General features: G+C 43.7%; 1 protein-coding gene across 1 annotated transcript in view; it reads right to left on the reverse strand.

Moving 5' to 3' along the window:
- The window catches only part of SEMA3G (semaphorin 3G), a 260,655-nt gene that overhangs the window by 131,880 nt on the left and 106,695 nt on the right, over positions 1–22,080 (reverse strand). The window contains exon 2 of the mRNA XM_030205931.1: positions 1,907–2,067. Coding sequence (XP_030061791.1) covers positions 1,907–2,067 — 161 coding nt within the window. The remainder of the gene's footprint in view (positions 1–1,906; positions 2,068–22,080) is intronic.

The raw sequence follows: 22,080 nt of genomic DNA on the forward strand, positions 1-22,080 counted from the left end.
CATTCCAGAAGTGTGACCGGCTAAGTCCTGATTTTCGGAACTTAGCTGGCCAGACTTAGCAGCCAAATAAGGCCGCATAAAAGTAGGCCTATCTTTGCTATTGACTTAACCAGTCATGCAGTAGCCGGCGTTGAAAAACGGGTAATCAATGCCAGTCACCGGAAACAGCCCAGCATTGAATATCTGGGTTGAATGCCAGCAGTGGGTAATCAAAGCACTGCCCGCTGCTGGCTGAATATCGGGGGTTAGTGCGTAATTTCAATGGTGCACAACTCCAAGTGGAGCAGGGATATGGTGTCATGTCCCCTACCTCAGCGCAAGCAGCGTCCTCGGGCTGCACAGGGTCCTGGCAATACACACACTTGATTGGCTCAGACTTGAGCCATGTCTGTGTACTTCTTCTCTGGCTGCAGGCTCCTTGATTGCCTTGCTCCCATGCACCTGGATCTGCTCTCTCTGCCTGGCTTCCAGGCTCTATAATAGCCTTGCTACCACATACCTGTGTTGACTTTCTCTCTGCCTACCTGACCTATGGAAGCTCTCTTCTTCAGCTGGTTCCTGTCTACGTGAGAAAGCCTGCACTATTTCTGGGACGCTTTCCCTCTGCCTCATTGCTTCAGCGTCTACTTGAGTAAGCGTTTCTCTTCAGCGTACTCTTCTGTTTACTGCCTGCCTGTAAGACCCCGCTTGGACCTGGTTACTCTCTTGTTTGCTGACTGCCTGTAAAGACCCTGCTTGTACCTGGATTACTCTTCTGTTAGATGCCTGTAAAGACCCTGCTTGTACCTGGATTACTCTCTTGTCTGCTGCCTGCCTGAATATCCTGCCTGGACCTGGCTACTCTCTTGTCTGCTGCCTGTCTGGACCTGGCTACTCTCTTGTCTGCTGCCTGCCTGGATATCTTGCCTGGACCTGGTTACTCTCTTGTCTGCTGCCTGCCTGAATATCTTGCCTGGACCTGGTGACTCCCGGGTCAGTTACCCGCCTGTATACCTGCCTGGAAGCAAGACACTCCTTAGCCTGTCACTCTGTTGTGACCCGCTCCTGAACTTCTTCCTTCTGCTCTCCTCTGGCTGGTCTCTCTGGGCACTCCTTTCCTGGCCTCTCAGTATAAGTCCTGTTGGCCGCCCGCTCCTGGGGGCTCAACCCTTGGGGAACGGCGGTCACCACAGGTGAACTTCAGGGTTGCTCGGCTGCCAAGCGGAACCTGGGTCTGCGACTTTTCACACCCGGCAGCGCACTGCTCGGCACAGGAAATCACCATATCTGACCTATGGGAAGGGTATGGGCGAGTCAAATGCATGCCAAGCAATTAGATGCTATATTATAGAGTAACATCAGTTACGCGCTTAACCTCCAGTATTTGGGTGTGAACATTTACACCAGCCATTCACATGGCATAAATGACCATGTCTAGAGTTAGACACCAGAATGGAGACTTACACTGGTATTCTAAAATGACAACTACATATAATATTGCCGTTATAGAATTGGTGCTTAGTGCCCAGATTTTTGGCACCTAAGATAAAATACCCTTAAGATATAACATCCTTTACTGAATTGAGCCCAATATGTACTAATGGTCAACTCTGAAACCCTGAGTAATGTAGACACATTTACCTGCAGAAACATAGACGCATTTGGGTCAGATAATTACCCTATTTATTGGTTATAGGCTATATCGCTTGTCTAGAGGATGACGTGAGCCTTTTATGAAAGTTTGCTGGCAATGCAAGGAAAGAGGAACCTACAGGAGGGTTATGATAGTTTTCAGCCCTTCCCCCCATTTCACCTTGGTAACTGCTTAGTTATATGCTCAAAACTATTTGAAAATGATTCTTCCTATTAGAAGCTTTACCTTCAAGTTCATCAACGCATAGTAATAGAATGAAATAGGCGGCTTTACCTCCTTGGCATCTGGGTTGGTTTGGTCCAGCCGCAAGGAGTATACAGTATCTTTGCCCCCAATGAAAAGGCGGTCTCGGTACTCATCCACATATAGAGAACGGAAGTCCAGAAACCCCCGATGCCCAATGAAAAGACTCGAACGGTTGGTGACTAAAAGATCTGGAACACAAAACAAAAAGCTGGACTGTTAGTATAACATCTAGTTCGAGGAAAGAAGATTACAAGACAATAAGAACAGAGCTATACGTAGAGCAAAATTGTTACAGCCTAATATCTGTAATGTGAAAAACAGAGTGATTTATCATTAAATATGCAAATTTTGTGCAGAAAGAATAGAAATACCAAGATGTTTCTCCAGCTGAATGTTCTGATCATGAGCTCTCCTCCACTGCTATCCACAGTATCTCCTGCTCTATTCAGAATATTCTAGAAGTGCGAGTACCTGGCTGTAACTCACCTTAAGCTCAGATATGGAAAGGCAAACAATGAAATCTGCAATCCAAATCCAGACTCCATGTAAACCAACTTTGCTTGGGTAAGTGAAACAGAACACCCTTGTTTAACCAGCTGGTGAGTTTACAATTCTACAGACCACTGTAATAAACTGAGATGATGCTTCATTGATGTCAGGCTATCCAGACCCTGCTTCACCAGTGCCGATCTCCTTGTGAAAAGCTTCCTATTTTCTGCATGTTATATATTTGAACTGAAATAGGTCACCCCTTTTCTATCAGACAAACTGCTTAAAACAACATACAGTAGATCACAATGCAGTGCATTCCTTGTGATTGCTTTCCACTTGCTTGTGTACTATCTTTCACTAGAGATATATTTCCATCGCTACTTTTCACCTGCACCTCGTTTCCCATCACTATTTTTCACCTGAAAACCCGACTGGCTGGGGTGCCTCCAGGACCAGGTTTGGGAACCACTGTTAGCGCATGGCAATTCGGAAGCGCTTACCAATTTACACAGATGCACCCAATCTTCGCCGCCAGACACATACCCCCTGGGCAAAAAAGAAATTGTATTTTTCTGCGTGCGGGTAGCGTGTGCACATGTCAAAATTATTATAGGATGCCTCAGCACACCCCTCGGTATGACATTTATTTGCTGCCAGCAAGCATGAGTTAGCGCTTACCGCAGTTTGCAAAAGGGCCCCTAAATATTTTAAGGTGTGCTAATAAACGCACATTTCTATCAGGCAATGAGAAAGCCCAGGTATACTTTCAGCCACTCTGAGAAGAATAATTATCATAAACTATAATAATGCAAGGGAGCAAGTTTCCACTCAAGATACTATCTCTTAGTATAAATAACGGAAACAAGTCATTAAGTAAGCCAGTCAGACTAATTTTTCAGGAGGAAAAAGCCTCAAGAAGCACCTTTTCCACTAACGAGGCAGATAAAGGGCTAGGGCTTCTTCATCATAGGCATAAAACCTCCTGGTGTAAATCGCTTGCCTTCTTATCATATTAATCATAGGGAGCTTCAATGAAGAGACTTGATAGTGAACTCTCTCTAAATCTTCCTCTATATTAATTTTAAAGAGGGGTACTTAGCTCTAGGAACGTGACTCTCTTCGAGGCTCCTCCGTGTTTCTGACCGTGGTCAACGTTGGCCTCTGTTTGGCCACTGCTGCATCAGAACCGCCGGTCAATTATTACTCCATTCAGTATGCCGACAGAAGATACTGAATGGAGTAATAATTGACCGGCGGTTCTGATGCAGCAGTGGCAAAACAGAGGCCAACGTTGACCACGGTCAGAAACACGGAGGAGCCTCGAAGACAGTCATGTTCCTAGAGCTAAGTACCCCTCTTTAAAATTAATATAGAGGAAGATTTAGAGAAAGTTCACTATCAAGTCTCTTCATTGAAGCTCCCTATGATTAATATGATAAGAAGGCAAGCGATTTACACCAGGAGGTTTTTTGCCTATGATGAAGAAGCCCTAGCCCTTTATCCGCCTTGTTAGTGGAAAGGTGCTTCTTGAAGCTTTTCCCTCCTGAAAAATAAGTCTCACTGGCTTACTTAATGACTTGTTTCCATTATTTATACTAAGAATAATTATCAGCCAGACCAGTGTACCTGGCAAAATGGTTTTGGAATTTGTCCCTTGTAAGTATCCCATATTTCAAAACCATCCTGACTTTGCAAAGTTCTCTCTTATTGTCTGTACCTCTCAATGACCCTAGTACTAAATGCAAAGAAATAAAAATCCCTTTAGTCAGCCTACCCATATGTAAGCGATGAAAGAGTGACTGATGGAGCGGACAACACTTTAAAGAAAATAGATCAACCAGCTGCACTTTCCTTTGTGCCAATCATTAGCCCAGTAAGCAACTGTTTGTGGGGAAGAACAGCAAAGGTAACCCTGTGAGTCTGACGTCCTGCACAGGACGTCAGACTCACAGAAACAGAAGCCTTGCAGATCAGCAACGCGACCGCGCCGGAGAAGAGGACTTCAGTTTGCAGGGGTTGGGGACCCCTGCCAGCAAAGGTACCCGACGGCGGCGGGAAAGGTGGGGTCAAAAATGGTGTGGGGGGTGTTGGCGGCGCTGGGGGGCTAAAATGTGCCCCCTCACCTCGGGCTCTGGATCTCCCTGCCGCCGAAGTCTGGCTACGCCCCTGGACAGGAAGCGGAGGATCTTGAGCCCAAGGACTGTGAATAAACCCTTTTTAAACCAGAGGAAAGTTCAGTAGAGATGGAAGTGGAGGAGGCAAACTGCCAGGAGACTGAAGGAGCCGAATACCTCAATTCCATTGAACTTAAGCAGTTAAGTTTGTGTGCAATATCTTGTTGTTTTGAATATTTTTGTAAAGAAAACCCAGCTGCAAGATTTTAGTTGAAAGGGTGAACTGCAGCTGAGGGTGGATCCAGTGTGCTTACAAACACTGGGAAGGAGGACGGCTGCACAGCCTTGAACCCTGTGTTTTTAATGTTTGGGGTTTGACCAACAGTGATAAGAAAAAGACATTGAATTTTTATTTCTCCATTGAAAGACTCCTAGGGAAGGAAAAGGCGAAAGGGAGAAGGGGTTGAGGGTGAAAGAGACACCCTAGTGGTGTAATGACTGAACTGAGTACTGCATAAATAAATAGCTGCTGAAGATAAAGCAGTGTTTTGTGGAATTTTGTTTTCCTTTTGCCTTTTTGGTTTTAGATGAACTGTGTCACCGTGGGGAAGTTTTGGCAACAAAGATGGTGACCTCCTCAAGGGAGCAGGTGCAAGAGCTGGAAAAGAGTAACCAGAGAGTTGAACTGAAACTTTCAAAGCTATTATTGCAGATACCTCTGACAGTATATTGCTGGGGATTTTGTTCTCTTAAGTGCCACTCTTGGATCAGTGAGCAGCTTGTCAAAGCCTCTTCTTATCTTGAGTGCACATAAGCAAACAGTAAGCATTGCTGAAATACCACCACAGGTTAGGAGTGACACTGTCAGGGAAGAGGCTCTCCTGACACCCACTGCTTGCTGACACCCCTCTGCTTCTATCCCATCAGTCTTCTCATTCTAAAGAGATTGTTTGTCTTTGGGAAGGGACAAGTCTTGACCTACACTCAGTGCTCTTTAGCAGATACGGATTTGCATATTGCTTTTTCATTGATAACTCGAGGTGAGTTACACTAAGCATTTTCCCCATCCCTGGAGAGGTTACAATCACAATCTAAGGGATTCTAAGCAGTGCTAGTGATTCCTTGTGTGGCAAATAACAAGTCTATTCAATTCCTATGGGCTTCCTCTCATTTGCCGCGCAGAAATCATTAGCGCGCCTTTGTAAAAGAAGCTCTATCTGAGGCAGTGGAAGAGTTTTCTCCCTCCTGCTTAAACCCTTCTCAGCAGGCTATATCTAGATATTTAGTGGCATTTAACCATACTATGCTGATAAGCTCCTCCGCCTGTCACAGTACTGTGTGGTTAGTGCTGAGGGTCTGGGGCGGAGTTGGGAAGGAGCTGGTAATTATCCAAGCGCAGGCATATGGATAATTGGGCAACTAGGAATGCACAAAAGACAGTCCTATCTTTGCACGCTGAGTTATGTGGGTACTACTGAATACCGGCCGGTACTTGCATAACTTCTAGGATGAAGGCTGAGGGATATAACCCAGCACTGAATATCCAGGCTTAATTCTGCCCACAGTTGTCAGCTGCTGAAAAAGTGCCAACTACTGCGGGCTGAATATTGGACCCCAAGATTAATTTATATTAAGATGGAAATCCAACCTAATAAAGGAGTTTGAGAAATAGTAGTTAGTTTGTGGGTGTCTTACTAAATTATGGTAAGGACTCCAACACGGAAATCCTAAAGGTCTTTTTATGGATTATTGATAAAGAGGTAAAGAGTTTTTCACCTCATTCATTTTTCTCATTCTTAATGAGTTTTTTACGTCTGAGGTTTTTTCCTCTTATTCCTCCTTATGGGAACCAGTGATAATAATTGACTCCTTAAAGCACAGGGATATTGATTATACATTTTTGTATTTTCCTTATGAGGAGTTCTGAGGTTCCGTTTTGATTATTTGGATCTTTAGGATTTCCGTGTTGGAGTCCTTACCATAATTTAGTAAGACACCCACAAACTAACTACTATTTCTCAAACTCCTTTATTAGGTTGGATTATTATCTTTTGAGTTTGGTTTCCCTGTTTACTTTAGAGTATTAAGATGGAAAGCCACTGCATGCCCTGGGATTGGTAGCGTGGAATGTTGCTACTATTTGGTTACTACCAGGTACTCGTGACCTGAATTGGCCACTGTTGGAAACAGGATACTGAGCTAGATGGACCATTGGTCTGACCTAATATGGTTATTCTTATATTCTGACTTTTTGGAAGCTGGAGATCCAGATATTTGCATTTTGTCAAAGAATATCAGGGAAGGAAATTTTGGGGACATAATCACGGTTGTAAAAAAAAAAAAAAAAACATTCATAGCTCCAAAGTACCTATTTGGTGCGTTATGATGAAGTGCCTGGAATAAGTTGGATTTACTAAATGCAGCTTCTCACTGGGCCATATTAAGGGAGATAGAGGTAGCCTGCTTGTACAAGAGAGGAAGGCTCAGGCAGAGAGAGGGTTAAAATCTTTAGAGTGGGGATAGAACAGGAAGGCCCAGAACAGGGAGGAAGGGTTCTCCAGGGGGTTCCCAGGAAAGGTTGCAGTATCTGAAGATGGGCTCGGGGAAGAAGGAAGCTTAGCTGCCCCTCCACATACACTTCACTGCATGTGTGTAAGAGAATAGAAGGATGCCACGTTAGGAACAGTCTTTTTCATGAGTCTTAATCCTATATGTCCAGGCCAGAGTAAGACCTGGGACTGGGTTAGGATGTCTTTCAGCTGCTGCACACTGGGATTGAGATTAGACAGAGGGCAACCTGGAAAGGACATTTTCACTGATCCACAAGAGTCTTTAACAAGACAGCCAGTGTTTGGTTTATCTGATTAAAGCAATAAAGAGTTTCTGGATTACCTTTATCTTATTGTTTGGCTGTTTCTGGGGAGATGTAGTGCTACCACAAGCATATAGGAGAACACCCCATTAACACCCTGTACTTTGTCCATAAAGAGTTATTCATTCACATATATAGGTGATATCCTTCTACACAGAGATGATATTTATTCACCTCTTGGAGGACTCAGGCTGAAGTATACATAATCTCTGGGCCAGAGTACTGCTGCTGCGTAGTGCCAACTATATCGGAGAGATTATCATGTTTTGGGGAGTATTTTGTCCATTGCTCTCAGGGTATAATTATAGGGGTGTGCATTCATTAGTATGCACTGGGTTTGTCTGTACAGCTTAAAATGTTTAGAGCACACTACATTGATTTAAATGTGCCTTAATTCATTGGTTAGTGTGCAGTAAAAATTCCTTTTCAAAATGAATGCGTGAAGCTAACTGAAAACACCAGAAAAATCAGGAAAATGTTTTTAAATAAAACAACAAACTTTTCATGCTTATGCAATTCCCAGGAAGTGAGAACTTTCTCATTATTCTTTCACATGCCATCAGAAGGAAATCTGTATAAACCTTCCACTGTATAAAAACAATAATTTCCTTTTCCCATGGCAAAGTTAATGGAGGAGTATCACTTTCTGTATAGAACATTACTACTTAATCCTGACTCTCATGCCTACAGAACACACTCACCGTCTCCATTATCCTCAACTAAATGTGCATGTATGTCCCTTCATTTTTCTGCTGGTGTAGACGGTCCCCAGTGCATTTGAGTCTGAGGGTGACCCGGGGGTGAGTAAACATATCTTTGATGTCCGTGGCTATACAATCTAAATCTCCTCTGAAATGCTTTCCCAAAGCACATAGAATAGTCCCTGGTAGCTAGTAGTAGTCTCAGGACAGGGACACAAAACCAACACAGGAAAAATAAGGAGGCTGATAAGGGTTAGAATAAAAATACCCATTTATTGACCCTCCCCAGGGGCATATAAAGTAGAACTATGAAAACAATGAAGTGTATAATTCATAAAAACAAAGTGAAATGGTGGAAAAAAATATTAAATGTGTTCATACTATTTATAGTCCGTGATCTTCTCTGTGGTGGGCTTTTTTTTCTCTACTCTCATGCACCTCACACTCATGGATAGGTTTTGTACCCTCTGTGTTCTTTGGCCATCCCAGTGACCATCTTCTCTTAATCTGTGTCTCCTCACATAGGGCTCCTTTTACTAAGCGGTGGTAAGCCCAATGCTTCCCACCCCTAGTGCACCGTCATTTCCGGCACTAGAAAAATGTATTTATTTATTTAGCACCTGAGTGTGGTTCTGAGCCACGCAGATTACTGCAATGGAATATATGCGCGATGTAAAGTACAGCTTATGAAGAAACTCCAGACAGCCCAAAACACAGCTGCCAGGCTGATATTCGGCAAAACACGATTCGATAGCGCTAAACCTCTCCGATTAAAACTGCATTGGCTCCCAATCAAGGAACACATTACCTTTAAAATTTGCTCATTAGTCCACAAGATTATCTACGATAAAACCCCAGGATACATGGTTGACTTGATAGATGTTGCGACCAGAAACGGAACCAGAGCGTCACGTACGTATTTGAACTTCCACTGTCCAAGCTGTATTGGACTCAGATACAAATCAACCTATGCATCCAATTTCTCCTACTTAGGTACACAAATGTGGAATGCACTACCAGAGTGTGAAAACGATCCATGACCATCTAAACTTCAGGCGATCATTAAAGACCTGTTTTGCAACATCTACCCTACTGATCCAACTTAAATGCCTCAGCTTTACAACGCATCAAAACCTTACATCGTATTGGACATTATATATTCCTTATTTCCTTGACCCGTATTGTACTTGTATACCCTAACCTTACCTGACCATAATTTTATACTGAATTTGTTTAACATCTACCAGACCTAGCGATCGCCTTTACGGTGCCATGTAAGCCACATTGAGCCTGCTAATGGGTGGGAAAATGTGGGATACAAATGTTACAAATAAATAAATAAATAAATAAATAAATTGTTTATTTATTTATTAGAGTTCATTAACTGTCTTTAAGAAGAAATTCACCCAAGGCTGTACAGCTTAGGTAGAAGACAAACGTACTAATGGACCCCAGGGTATGAAACCTACTCTTAATTCACACTATAATTTTCCTTTTTACTAGACCCCCCCTCTATGGGCCCAGTGCTCAAAAATCTGGCACTGGCATAGCACAAGAACAGCACTGAAATCTAGCCCCTAAATGCCCAAAGCAAATGGGATGCAAATTTTATGCGTGCTAGTAAAGCAAAGGCAAGGGGAAGGAACATGACTGACACATGTGCGCCACAGCTGCGCTTACCATGAAACTCCTGTGCGAATGCGGCACGCAAAACAGAAACTGCAAAAACACATTGGCACCCTTCTCCTGCACCATGAAATATAAGCCCCCCCCCCCCCAAATTGTTGCAGTTTAAATCCCCTAAGAGGCTCACAGCAAAGCACAGGAATATAAGTGCCAATACCCACCCTCACTCCCGACTTTGCTCAGACTTGCAGACTTATTTTTGCTCACTATCGGCTCTATAAGATGAAGGGCTTCTTTCTCCTTTCAAAAGAAGCCCAAAACTGGCAATTTAGCGTGAGAAATGCAGAAGAAATCCTCTCCTCAAAACCCGAAAACCATCCCCGACCTGGCGGTCTGTTTTCGGCTTTAAGGCCAGTATTAGTTTTTATGCTGTCGTCTGAGCATTGCAGTGAATCCATAATCACCTTGATTTGAATCCATTTCAATGCATTTAAATACTATTTGCGCTGATCTTCAGCACACAGATCAGCACGCACACTGGAGGGGTTTGTGCATGCTCTGCACATTAACATGCACATATTTCTGGCGCTAATGACTTCTAGCACCAGCGTTAGGTATTGAGCATCTGGGCCTTTGGGAGGAAAAACAAGGCCCTTCCATTTTGGGTCTGAGAACTTACCACCTGCCACTGACCTAGCGGTAAAGTCCCACGCAGTAACCAGGCGATAATGACCTACATGCGTCAAATGCCACTTGGCGCACATAGCGGACGCACGCCGGAAAATAAAATTTACTTTTCAGACATGTCTATTGGATGCGTGCCAAAAATGAAATTACCGCAAGAGCCACGCAGTAGCCGGGTGGTAACTCTATTTTGGCGCACATTGGGAGCACATAGACGCTTATGCGGCTTAGTAAAAGGGCCCCTAAATATCCAGGTGTAACATTTGCGGAGAACAGCAAGAAGCACTGCCCGCCACTGGCTAAATATCAGAAAGTATGTTTTCAGGATACTGGATCTTGTAGATTTCAAGGATAGTATAATTTCCTGCTGTCATTTTATTTCTTTGGAGTGGAGGAGTAGCCTAGTGGTTAGTGCAGCGGACTCTGAGCCTGGAGAACTGGGTTCAATTCCCACTGCAGCTTCTTGTGACTCTGGGCAAATCACTTAAACCTCCATTGCCCCAGGTACAAATAAGTACCTGTATATACTATGTAAACCACTTTGAATGTAATTACAAAAACCACACAAAAGCAGTATATCAAGCCCCATTCCCTTTCCCTTTCCCCCTTTTTTGTTGTAGGTTGGGGAATTTAATCCTTATTTTTTAGTAGTTTTCAATATTATTTTGAGAAATTATTAATAAATTGACTCCTTTGGATCTTCTTGCCTTTGTCTCCTGAAGGTGTTGCAAGAAAGTATTTGGAATATGGCAGGGCATCCAGGTAGTTATCAATATAGGTTTTTTTTTTATTTCCAATATTTTATTGTATTGAACAGTTTAACATTAACCAGACTTTTGTATGGTATGTCACCTTCCTATATGAATGATCTCATCGACCTACCATCACAAAATGCTATCACAACCCCTAGACCCTACTCTTCCCCAGTTGCAAGAAATTAATCAATAAAACTATTCATACTGCCAAGTACCAAAATCTGGAATTCCTTACCCAAATAGCTTAGACATATAAATGGTTACATGTTGTTTCATAAACTCTTGAAAAGCCATTTATTAAATGATCTAGAGATGGGAGTAACTAGTGAGGTAATTAAATTTGCTGATGACACAAAGTTATTCAAAGTTGTTAATCTGCAAGAGGATTCTGAGAAATTACAAGAGGACCTTACGAGACTGGGAGACTGGGCATCTATATGGCAGATGACAAGTGCAAAGTGATGCATGTGGGAAAGAGGAAACTGAAATACAGGTACGTAATGCAAGGTTCCATGTTAAGAGTCACCAACCAAGAAAGGGATCTAGACGTCGTCGTTGATGGTACCTTGAAACCCTCTGCTCAGTGTGCTGCGGTTGTTAAGAAAGCAAATAGAATGTTAGGTATTATTAGGAAAGGAATGGAAAACAAAAATGAGAACGTTTTAATGCCTTTATATCGCTCCATGGTGCGACCACACCTCGAATATTGTGTTCAATTCTGGTCGCCGCATCTAAAAAATAATATAGTGGAATTAGAAAAGGTACAGAGAAGGGCGATGAAAATGATAAAGGGGATGGGATGACTTCCCTATGAGGAAAGGCTGAAGCATCTAGGGCTCTTCAGCTTGGAGAAAAGACGACTGAGGGAAGATATGATAGAGGTCTATAAAATAATGAGTGCAGTGGAATGGGTAGATGTGAATCTTTCCAAAAATACTAGGACTAGGGGGCATTCAATGAAGCTACAAAGTAGCAAATGTAAAAGAAATTGGAGAAATTTTTTCTTCATTCAATGTGTAATTAAACTCAGGAATTTGTTGCCAGAGAACGTGGTAAAGGCAGTTAGCTTAGCAGGGTTTAAAAAGGTTTGGACGACTTCCTAAAGGAAAATTCCATAGACCATTATTAAAATTGACTTGGGGAAAATCCACTGCTTATTTCTGGGATAAGCAGCATAAAATGTATTGAGCTTTTTTGGGATCTTGCCAGGTGTTTCTGACATGGATTGGCCACTTTTGGAAACAGGATGCTGGGCTTGATGGACCTTTGGTCTGGCCCAGTGTGGCAATACTTATGTACTTATGTAATCTTTAATAAGGAAAAGATCTAATCTGTATGTACAAACTCATAAAACTGAGTCTTCTAGGTTACCATAACCTAATTATCTGATTTATTTCATGGATGACAATATTATCTTTTTAACTGATGTCTGTTATGTAAGCCACATTGAACCTTAGCTTAGTTTGGGATAATGTGGGATAAAAAAAAGTCACAAATAAATAAACATTAGCAATTAGCATGGAATTTACTATCAATGAGACATCCGGTGGATCAGAGGGGGATTAACACTGGCTTCCTCTAAATGTCATCAAGCAATCTGGTCTCTTTCTGTCCAATCCTGTAAACATAAGCAGCCATACTATAAGATGAAGGCATGAGGATAGCCTAAAGTCTGGGACATTACCACCAACCATAGGTTTAGAAACCTTAAGCTTCAATAACACTATCCATGGAGGTTTGCCCTTCCATAAGAATGTACAGAAGGTCCACTCAATTCTTATATATAGACCTGGGAACCCCAACTGGAATCTTGCTTAACAAATAGTTCACCTTAGGTGTAATTGTCATCTTGATGGCTTCCAGTCTCCCCCACCAAGAGAGGAACAGTGGAGACAATTGAGCACAAGGTACCCCATATATTCTGCTCTATCTACTTCTCTACAATGCATACGTGGAGGGGCATAATCGAATGGAGCACCCAAGTTTTCCTGGGGCCGTCCTTGCAGGACGGCTCCGTGAAGGGGTGGGGAAACCTGTATTATCGAAACAAGATGGGTGTCCATCTTTCGTTTCGATAATATGGTCGGGGACGCCCAAATCTCCACATTTAGGTTGACCTTAGAGATGGTCGTCCTTAGGTCGTCCTTAGAGATGGTCATCCCCGGTTTTCAGAGATAATGGAAACTGAGGACGCCCATCTCAGAAACAACCAAATCCAAGCCATTTGGTCGTGGGAAGAGCCAGCATTCCTAGTGCACTGGTCCCCCTCACATGCCAGGACACCAACCGGGCACCCTAGGGGGCACTGCAGTGGACTTCAGAAATTGCTCCCAGGTGCATAGCTCCCTTACCTTGTGTGCTGAGCCCACCAACCCCCCCCCCCCCAAGCCCCCCCCCCCACTCCACATAACTGTACACCACTACCACAGCCCTAAGGGGTGAAGGGGGGCACCTACATGTGGGTACAGTGGGTTTCTGGTGGGTTTTGGAGGGCTCGCTGTTTTCTCCACAAACGTAACAGGTAGGGGGAGATGGGCCTGGGTCCACCTGCCTGAAATGAACTGCACCCACTAAAACTGCTCCAGGGACCTGCATACTGCTGTCATGGAGCTGGGTATGACATTTGAGGCTGGCAAAAACATTAAAAAAAACTTTTTTAGGGTGGAAGGGGGTTGGTGACCACTGGGGGAGTAAGGGGAGGTCATCCCTGAGTCCCTCCTTTGGTCATCTGGTCAGTTCGGGCACCTTTTTGAGGCTTGGTCGCAAGAAAAAATGGACCAAGTAAAGTCGCCCAAGTGCTCGTCAGGTACGCCCTTCTTTTTTCCATTATCAGCCGAGGACACCCATCTCTTAAGCACGACCCAGTCCCGCCTTTGCTATGCTGCCGACACCCCCCCATGAACTTTTGTCATCCCCGCGACGGAAAGCAGTTGAGGGCGCCCAAAATCGGCTTTTGATTATGCCGATTTGGGTGACCCTGAAAGAAGGACGCCCATATCCCGATTTGTGTCGGAAGATGGGTGCCCTTCTCTTTCGAAAATAAGCCTGAGAGTTAATTCCAAGATAGCGAACACTCTTTCCTTGTCATTTAAATGGATATGTCTGTACCGTGGCTTATGTCATGGAGGAATTTAGTAAAAATCTCTGATTTAATCCAGTTAATTTTGTAGCCAGAAAAAATGGCAAATGGCAAACTTTCACTGTATTGCACGATGGTGCTAGCACATCTTGAGTAGTGTGTGAAATTCTAGTGAACACATCTCAAAAAAAGATATTTCAGAATTAGAAAAAGTACAGAGAAGGGTGATGAAAATGATAAAGTAAATGTAACTCCTCCCATATGAGGAAAGGCTTAAAGAGCTGTTCTGCTTGGAGGGGAAATTCTGAGTGGAATGGGTAAATGTGAATCATTTTTTAAAATATTTTCAAAAAGTAAAGATTACAGGACATAACATGAAGTTACTAAGTTTTACATTTAAAACAAAATCAGAGAAAATATTTTTTCACAGAATGCATATTTCTGTTGTTGGAGGTAAGTGGTATTAAGTCATGATACAACTATCTGGCAGGAACCTAGAAAGTAACTTGGACTGGTCTCTGTTGGAAACAGGACACTAGGCTAGATGACCCTTTGGTCTTTTGTCTTATGTAACTTTTGGCAGATGGCTTTAGCTCAGCCTGAAGGGGAGTGGGACGGGGGCTCTTCCCTGGGGAAGAAAATATTTCATCCCCTCTACTACTTTCTGCTCAGAGCTATTCTCCAAATGCATGAGTCCAATTCTGTACAACCACGATGGACTCCATCCCAACAATGGAGAACTTCATTCCATTTCTATACCTGAGATACCCAGACCAGGGGCATAGCCAGACACCCAATTTTGGGTGGGCCTGTGCCCAAGATGGGTGGGCAGAACAACTCTGCCCTGTTCCACAAGTGATTTGGTCTCTCCCTCTCTTGCCTGCATGCCATATGATCTCACAAACTTCCCCCTCCTCCGCATACCTTTTAAATAGCAGATTTTTACCGGCAGCGAACAGCAACTAATACACACTGCATGTTGGCCCCACAGCCTTCCCTCTGATGCAACTTCCTGTTTCTGCATAGGCAGGAATACATCACAGAGAAGGCTTTGAGGCTGGTGCGAGCAGTATGTATCAGTCTCTGCTCTCTGCAGGCGAAGATCTGTTATGTACAAGGTATGCAGGAGGGACACTTGTTGGGAGTTTTCAGCTGGTGGGGCTCGGGGATCCCTGCCAGCCACATCATAGGTGTGCTGCTACTGGGTGGGCCTAAGCCCAAAGTGGGTGGGCCTGGGCCCACCCGGGCCCACCCTTGGCTACGCCACTGACCCAGACATGAAAGACAAACTCTTTATCTAAGGAGGCCCTTGAATTCTGCCTTTCCAATTCTTCTCCCCTAGTGTCTCCTGTCGGGACCAAATGTGAAGTGATGAACACAATTTCACTTCACTAGGAACTCTTCATCCATGCAACAGATCGTCTGAAAAATATTTTTTATTTTCTGGCGCATGTAGTGGACGCACGCCAAGTGGAATCTGACACATGTAGGTCATTACCACCCAAATTCTTTACCACTAGGTCTATGGCTGGCGGTAAGTTCTGAGACCCAAAATGGACGCGCGACAATTGTGATTTTGCCGCATGTCCATTTTCGGGGGGGGGGGGGGGGGGGGGGGGGGAAGAGGGCTTTTTTACAGATGCGCTGAAAAATGATTCTGTGCACACTCAAAACCCGCGCCTACACTACCGCAGGCCATTTTTTAGTGCGCCTTTGTAAAAGGACCCCAGAGAGAATGCAACAATGAGCATTTCTGCAGGGCTGGTCTCTGCTGGCAAACTCCCTCTCCCTTTCTCCTCTCACAAACTCTCAGCTAGCAAACCTGCTTATAATCGAATGAGAAAAACGCCCAAGTTCCGACCTAAATCGGGAGATGGACGTTTATCTCACAAAAACGAATAAAGCGGTATAATCGAAAGCCGATTTTTGGACGTTTTCAACTGCACTCCGTCGCGGATGCGGACAAAGTTGATGGGGGCGTGTCAGAGGTGTGGCGAAGGCGGAACTGGGGCGTGGTTATCTGCCGAACAAAGATGGGCGCATTTCACCGATAATGGGAAAAAAGTATGCGTTTTTAGCTAGAATTTAGGACACTTTTCCTGGACCCTGTTTTTTCACGAATAAAGCCCCAAAAAGTGCCCTAAATGACCAGATGACCACTGGAGGGAATCGGGGATGACCTCCCCTGACTCCCCCAGTGGTCACTAACCCCCTCCCACCACAAAAAAATGATGTTTCACAACTTTTTATTTTCACCCTCAAATGTCATACCCAGCTCCCTGGCAGCAGTATGCAGGTCACTGGAGGAGTTGTTAGGGGGTGCAGTGGACTTCAGGCAGGTGGACCCAGGCCCATCCCCCCTACCTGTTACAATTGTGCTGCTTAATGCTTATTAGTCGTCCAACCCCCCCAAACCCACTGTACCCACATGTAGGTGCCCCCCTTCACCCCTTAGGGCTATAGTAATGGTGTAGACTTGTGGGCAGTGGGTTTTGAGGGGGATTTGGGGGGGGCTCAACACACAAGGGAAGGGTGCTATGCACCTGGGAGCTCTTTTACCTGTTTTTTTGGTTTTGTAAAAGTGCCCCCTAGGGTGCCCGGTTGATGTCCTGGCATGTGAGGGGGACCAGTGCACTACGAATCCTGGCCCCTCCCACGAATAAATGTCTTGGATTTATTCGTTTTTGAGCTGGGCGCTTTCATTTTCCATTATCGCTGAAAAACAAAAACGCCCAGCTCACACATTGTTGAATAAAACATGGGCGTCTATTTTTTTCCCAAAATACGGTTCGGTCCGCCCCTTCACGGACCCGTTCTCGGAGATAAACGCCCATGGAGATAGGCGTTTTCGTTCAATTATGCCCCTCAAAGTGATCTCAAATTATTAGGCAATCATTCTGGGAAGAGAGAGTAAGATATAAATACAAATTTTAAAAAAACAATCACAAGGTCATTTACATTGTGCACTCAATCACTGCATAGGAAAAGTGAAACAAGGGTTTTTCTGCTGAGTTGAATATATTTAAGGCACTTTGGTGACAGTCTGATGGGAACTCAGGAGAAGCTTAGACTGAGCTGTTCCCTAGAAAGGAAAGGGAAGAAGGACAGTTTGGGAAGGGAGGGGGATGGGAAGTCTTTCCCAATAGTAACTTTGCACAGACCCACTTCTAGAGCAATTAGTCAGAGTTCCCAGACAGGGCAAGCATGTCTCAACCTCTTCTCCTGCAGTTCGTATTTTTGAAGAGTTTTTAATTCTCTTACTACATCCCAGTCCCATGTCAACACTGCTGGCAGCTCTGGAATTTCTCTGCTGTAAAGGAAGGTGCAGCCCAGAAGGAGCCACCAGACAGGGCTGAAGGAAGTGTATGTTTATCTATAGAAGTAGTCAGTTTGACGTAGGATCGACTAGCATGGGAATGACAGACACAAGCAAAATATCATGAAGCACATTAGAGATGCCTGAGACAGGTTCAAATGCAATCCAAGTTATAGCAGACTCTAGGGAGTTACATTCAACTAGAGCTGGCTTTGGGGGTGGGCAGTCTAGAGTGCCAACCATGTGGGGGCACTGCCACATCAGCACTCTGCCACATCAAGTTAGGTAGGGAAAGAGGGGGAGAGAGAGAATGAGAGAGAGAGAGAGAGAGAGAGAGAGAGAGAGAGAGAAAGGGGGATGCCATATTGAAGCAAGCACCATGTCAAAAGAGGGAGCACTGTGCTGAGGAGGAATAAGGGTTCCATTTCAGAATTACAGCTCTGGAATTCTCTACCAAAATGCCTGAAATCTACGAATACTACTACTACTACTATTTAGCATTTCTATAGCGCTACAAGGCGTACGCAGTGCTGCACAAACATAGAAGAAAGACAGTCCCTGCTCAAAGAGCTTACAATCTAATAGACAAAAAAAAAAAAAATAAAGTAAGCAAATCAAATCAATTAATGTGAACGGGAAGGAAGAGAAGAGGGTAGATGGAGGCGAGTGGTTACAAGTGGTTACGAGTCAAAAGCAATGTTAAAGAGGTGGGCTTTCAGTCTAGATTTAAAGGTGGTCAAGGATGGGGCAAGACGTAGGGGCTCAGGAAGTTTATTCCAGGCGTAGGGTGCAGCGAGACAGAAGGCGCGAAGTCTGGAGTTGGCAGTAGTGGAACAGATAAGAAGGATTTATCCATGGAGCGGAGTGCACGGGAAGGGGTGTAGGGAAGGACGAGTGTGGAGAGATACTGGGGAGCAGCAGAGTGAGTACATTTATAGGTTAGTAGAAGAAGTTTGAACAGGATGCGAAAACGGATAGGGAGCCAGTGAAGGGTCTTGAGGAGAGGGGTAGTATGAGTAAAGTGACCCTGGCGGAAGACGAGACGGGCAGCAGAGTTTTGAACCGACTGGAGGGGGGAGAGGTGACTAAGTGGGAGGCCAACAAGAAGCAGATTGCAGTAGTCTAAACGAGAGGTGACAAGGGTGTGGATGAGGGTTTTGGTAGAGTGCTCGGAAAGAAAGGGGCGGATTTTACGGATGTTGTAAAGAAAGAAATGACAGGTCTTGGCAATCTGCTGGATATGAGCAGAGAAGGAGAGCGAAGAGTCAAAGATGACCCCAAGGTTTCGCGCTGAGGAGACAGGGAGAATGAGAGAGCTATCAACAGAAATAGAAAACGGGGGGAGTGGGGAGGTGGGTTTGGGGGGGGGAAAATCATGTAGAATTCCGAAAAAACCTAAAAACTCACCTATTCAAGAAGGCATACCCCACAGTATCTGACATAAATACCAAATAATGAAATATGGCATTTTAATCAGGAAACGCACAGTATGATCACACCCTAACATTTTGTCTGAATCGCCCCAACTTATTTACCGATACTTCTTTACTGTATTTGTCACTGTAATAGTACCCATATACTGTGTTTGTTCACACCGGAGTCTGTAACCATCTCTCCGGAACTATGTAAGCCACTTTGAGCCTGCTAATAAGTGGGAAAAGGTGGGATACAAATGTAATAAATAAATATATGCCCAGGCTCCCAAATAGCATAGAGTCGACCCTGCTTACAGCTCATCCCATGAGCAGTGGCCACCACAGTCAGGATTTAGCTTCAAGTTCCTTCACTGAACTCCAAGCCCATCCCACCTTGGCTTTTAGTCATAGGAGTGTGGACCAATGTTAGCCTTACACCTGAAACAATTTATGGGGAAGAGGGGTGGAAGATTTGATGGAGTTTAGGGGTTTAGGCTAATTTTCCTCATCTTTATCATGCCTGCCTGTGAAATGAGGAAGCTTGCGTTTAAATCCCCAAATGTGAATGTGGAAGTGGTAGAGCACATGAAGAATGATTAAAGGGTTATAAGAATCCCTCCCTAAAGAAGTTACACATCTTTAAGGGGCATGCCATGCTATCTGTTCAGTCAGTGGGTTTCCTAGGTGTATACCCAGAGTCCATTCATTTTCTTTTCTTCTGCATCCTCCAAGGGACTGAACCCAGTGTTCATTACAACATAATTCAGTTCAAATGCTTCTCACTGTGGCCGTGATGAAATGCATTACAGTGATTAGTAGTAGGAAATGTATTTGTTTTATTGAAATGTAAATGTTTGCAGTTTTTGCGGTTTAATCTTTAACAAAACATATATTCTCATCAAGCTACTTAGCAGGGGATGGATTAATGGCAGCTCATATTTGTGTGGTAGGAGTGCCTGAGAGTTCTCAGAATCTGCCCACACAAACCGGATTTGGGGGAGCTCTTTCTCCTATGAAAGAAACACTCCTCACTGTACACAAGCAGCTGGTAAACCATCAAAGCGGATAAGGTTTTTAACTTGTTATATGCTGGTCTTGGAATCTCCCAGATCCCATGAAACATAACAGTGTTACCTGTAGAGAAGCATTTAAAGCAGCAATGCAAAAATAAAAAAAAAAGAGATTTTACAATACCCACATGCTTGGTTCTTAATTTATTTGCTGGCTCTTTAGTTCTCCATTTTGTTTTGTCCAGATTTACTTTAGGAAGAAAATGGGAGGCCTATAGTTACTAGACTGAGCACCAGGAGACCAGGGTCAAATCTTTTTTCTGCCACTAATGTTCTATGAGCTTGACAAAGCCAATTTGCCTCATGTACCTACTTAGATTATAAGGGGTCCTTTTTCTAAACTGCGGTAAACACCACAGGTTAAAAAGAACTACCGTGGGGCGTGCTCACGTATCCCATGGTAGTTTTGGGCTAGGCACACGCTATCCCCACACTAAAAGAATAGAATTTATTTTTTAGCTCTGGGGCATGTCTGGGGCCAGAGAGTAGGCATATTCCTATTTATGTGGTTACCTTGGTTGGTTAAGTGCTGAATATCGGTACTTAACTGGCCAAGTGCTGACTCCATCCCGGAACGCCCTTAAAAAAGCCGTTTTAAGTTAGGCACTAGCTGGACATTTTCAGCGGCACTAACTGCAACTGAAAATGAGTGGATAGCGCCGAACAATCGATTTAACCAGCCAGGAGCCATTTCTGGTCGGTTAAATCATTTTGAATATTGACCCCCAACATTTTTTTTTTTTTAGTTTAAACGTTTTTTTTTATTGATGCTGCAACAAAATAAACTTTGTCATACATAACTCTGCAGAGAACAAACACCAAATCTCAATGTGGTTGTACAATAATTTGCTAACTAACATGCATCAATTTTTTGACTTTTAATATTACAGTCTACCCCTCCTAATTCATCCCTCCCAATTCCCCCCTTTCCCCCCTCTCCCATTCTCCTCTGGTAGCCAATTACTTATTCTTTCAATGTTGTACCCTGATTTTACAACTTCACTAAGGTGTACCTTTAACTTCAACAATGCTTGTCAATTAAAAGCTCCACCATTCAGGCCTTCGCAATCTAGTCGTGTGCATTCTTTTCCTCCCTCCCCTCATCCCCCCACCCCTCCTTGACCCCAACATTTTAAAGACCTCTTTCTATATACAAAGTATAAACTTTTTACCATGGCCACACTCTCGTTTTAAAAATTATTCTTATTCAAGTCCACTCTTTAGCTGTTCATGTTATACTCTGCCTATAAATATGCCCTGATCATGACTTAATAGATATGGATGGGCTTGAGCATAAATTTTAAGGGGCTTCAATGTTAGCTTCATAACTTTTAGTACAAGAAGAGTGCTGGGCAGACTTCTACGGTCTGTGCCCTGAGAATGGCAAGGACAAATCAAACTCGGGTATACATATAAAGTATCGCATACCATGTAAAATTAGTTAATCTTGTTGGGCAGACTGGATGGGACCGTACAGGTCTATTATCTGCCATCATTTACTATGGGAATCTACTACTACTACTTAACATTTCTAGAGCGCTACTAGGGTTACACAGCGCTGTACAGATTAACATAAATTGACATAAAGGACAGTCCCTGCTCCAAGGAGCTTACAATCTACATGGAATGTTGCTACTAATTGGGATTCTGGAATCTTGTAACTCTTTAGGATTCCAGACTCTTCAGAACTTTTCATACAAGAACAGTGCTGGGCAGACTTCTACGCTCTGTGCCCTGAGAAAGGCAAGAACAAATCAAACTCAGGTATACATATAAAGTATCGCATACCGTGTAAAATGAGTTTATCTTGTTGGGCAGACTGGATGGAACGTTCAGGTCTTTATCTGCCGTCATTTATTATGTATGTTACTATGTAAATACTAGGTGATACAGAGTCTGATGTTGATCAGCACAGTGGCAGCCTGGTTATGTAGGGAAGTAATAACTTACTTTGTTAACCTTCAATTGATCCGTCTAGTATTATTTTCCCCAGCACTGCTGTCGTAATTGGGCATTCCTATAACCCAACCGAACAAGAGCAGAGCTCTCAGAGAAAACACAGGGAGAGAGGAAATGA

Source organism: Microcaecilia unicolor, chromosome 6 (genome assembly GCF_901765095.1).
Source record: "Microcaecilia unicolor chromosome 6, aMicUni1.1, whole genome shotgun sequence".
Taxonomy (NCBI): Eukaryota; Metazoa; Chordata; class Amphibia; order Gymnophiona; family Siphonopidae; genus Microcaecilia; species Microcaecilia unicolor.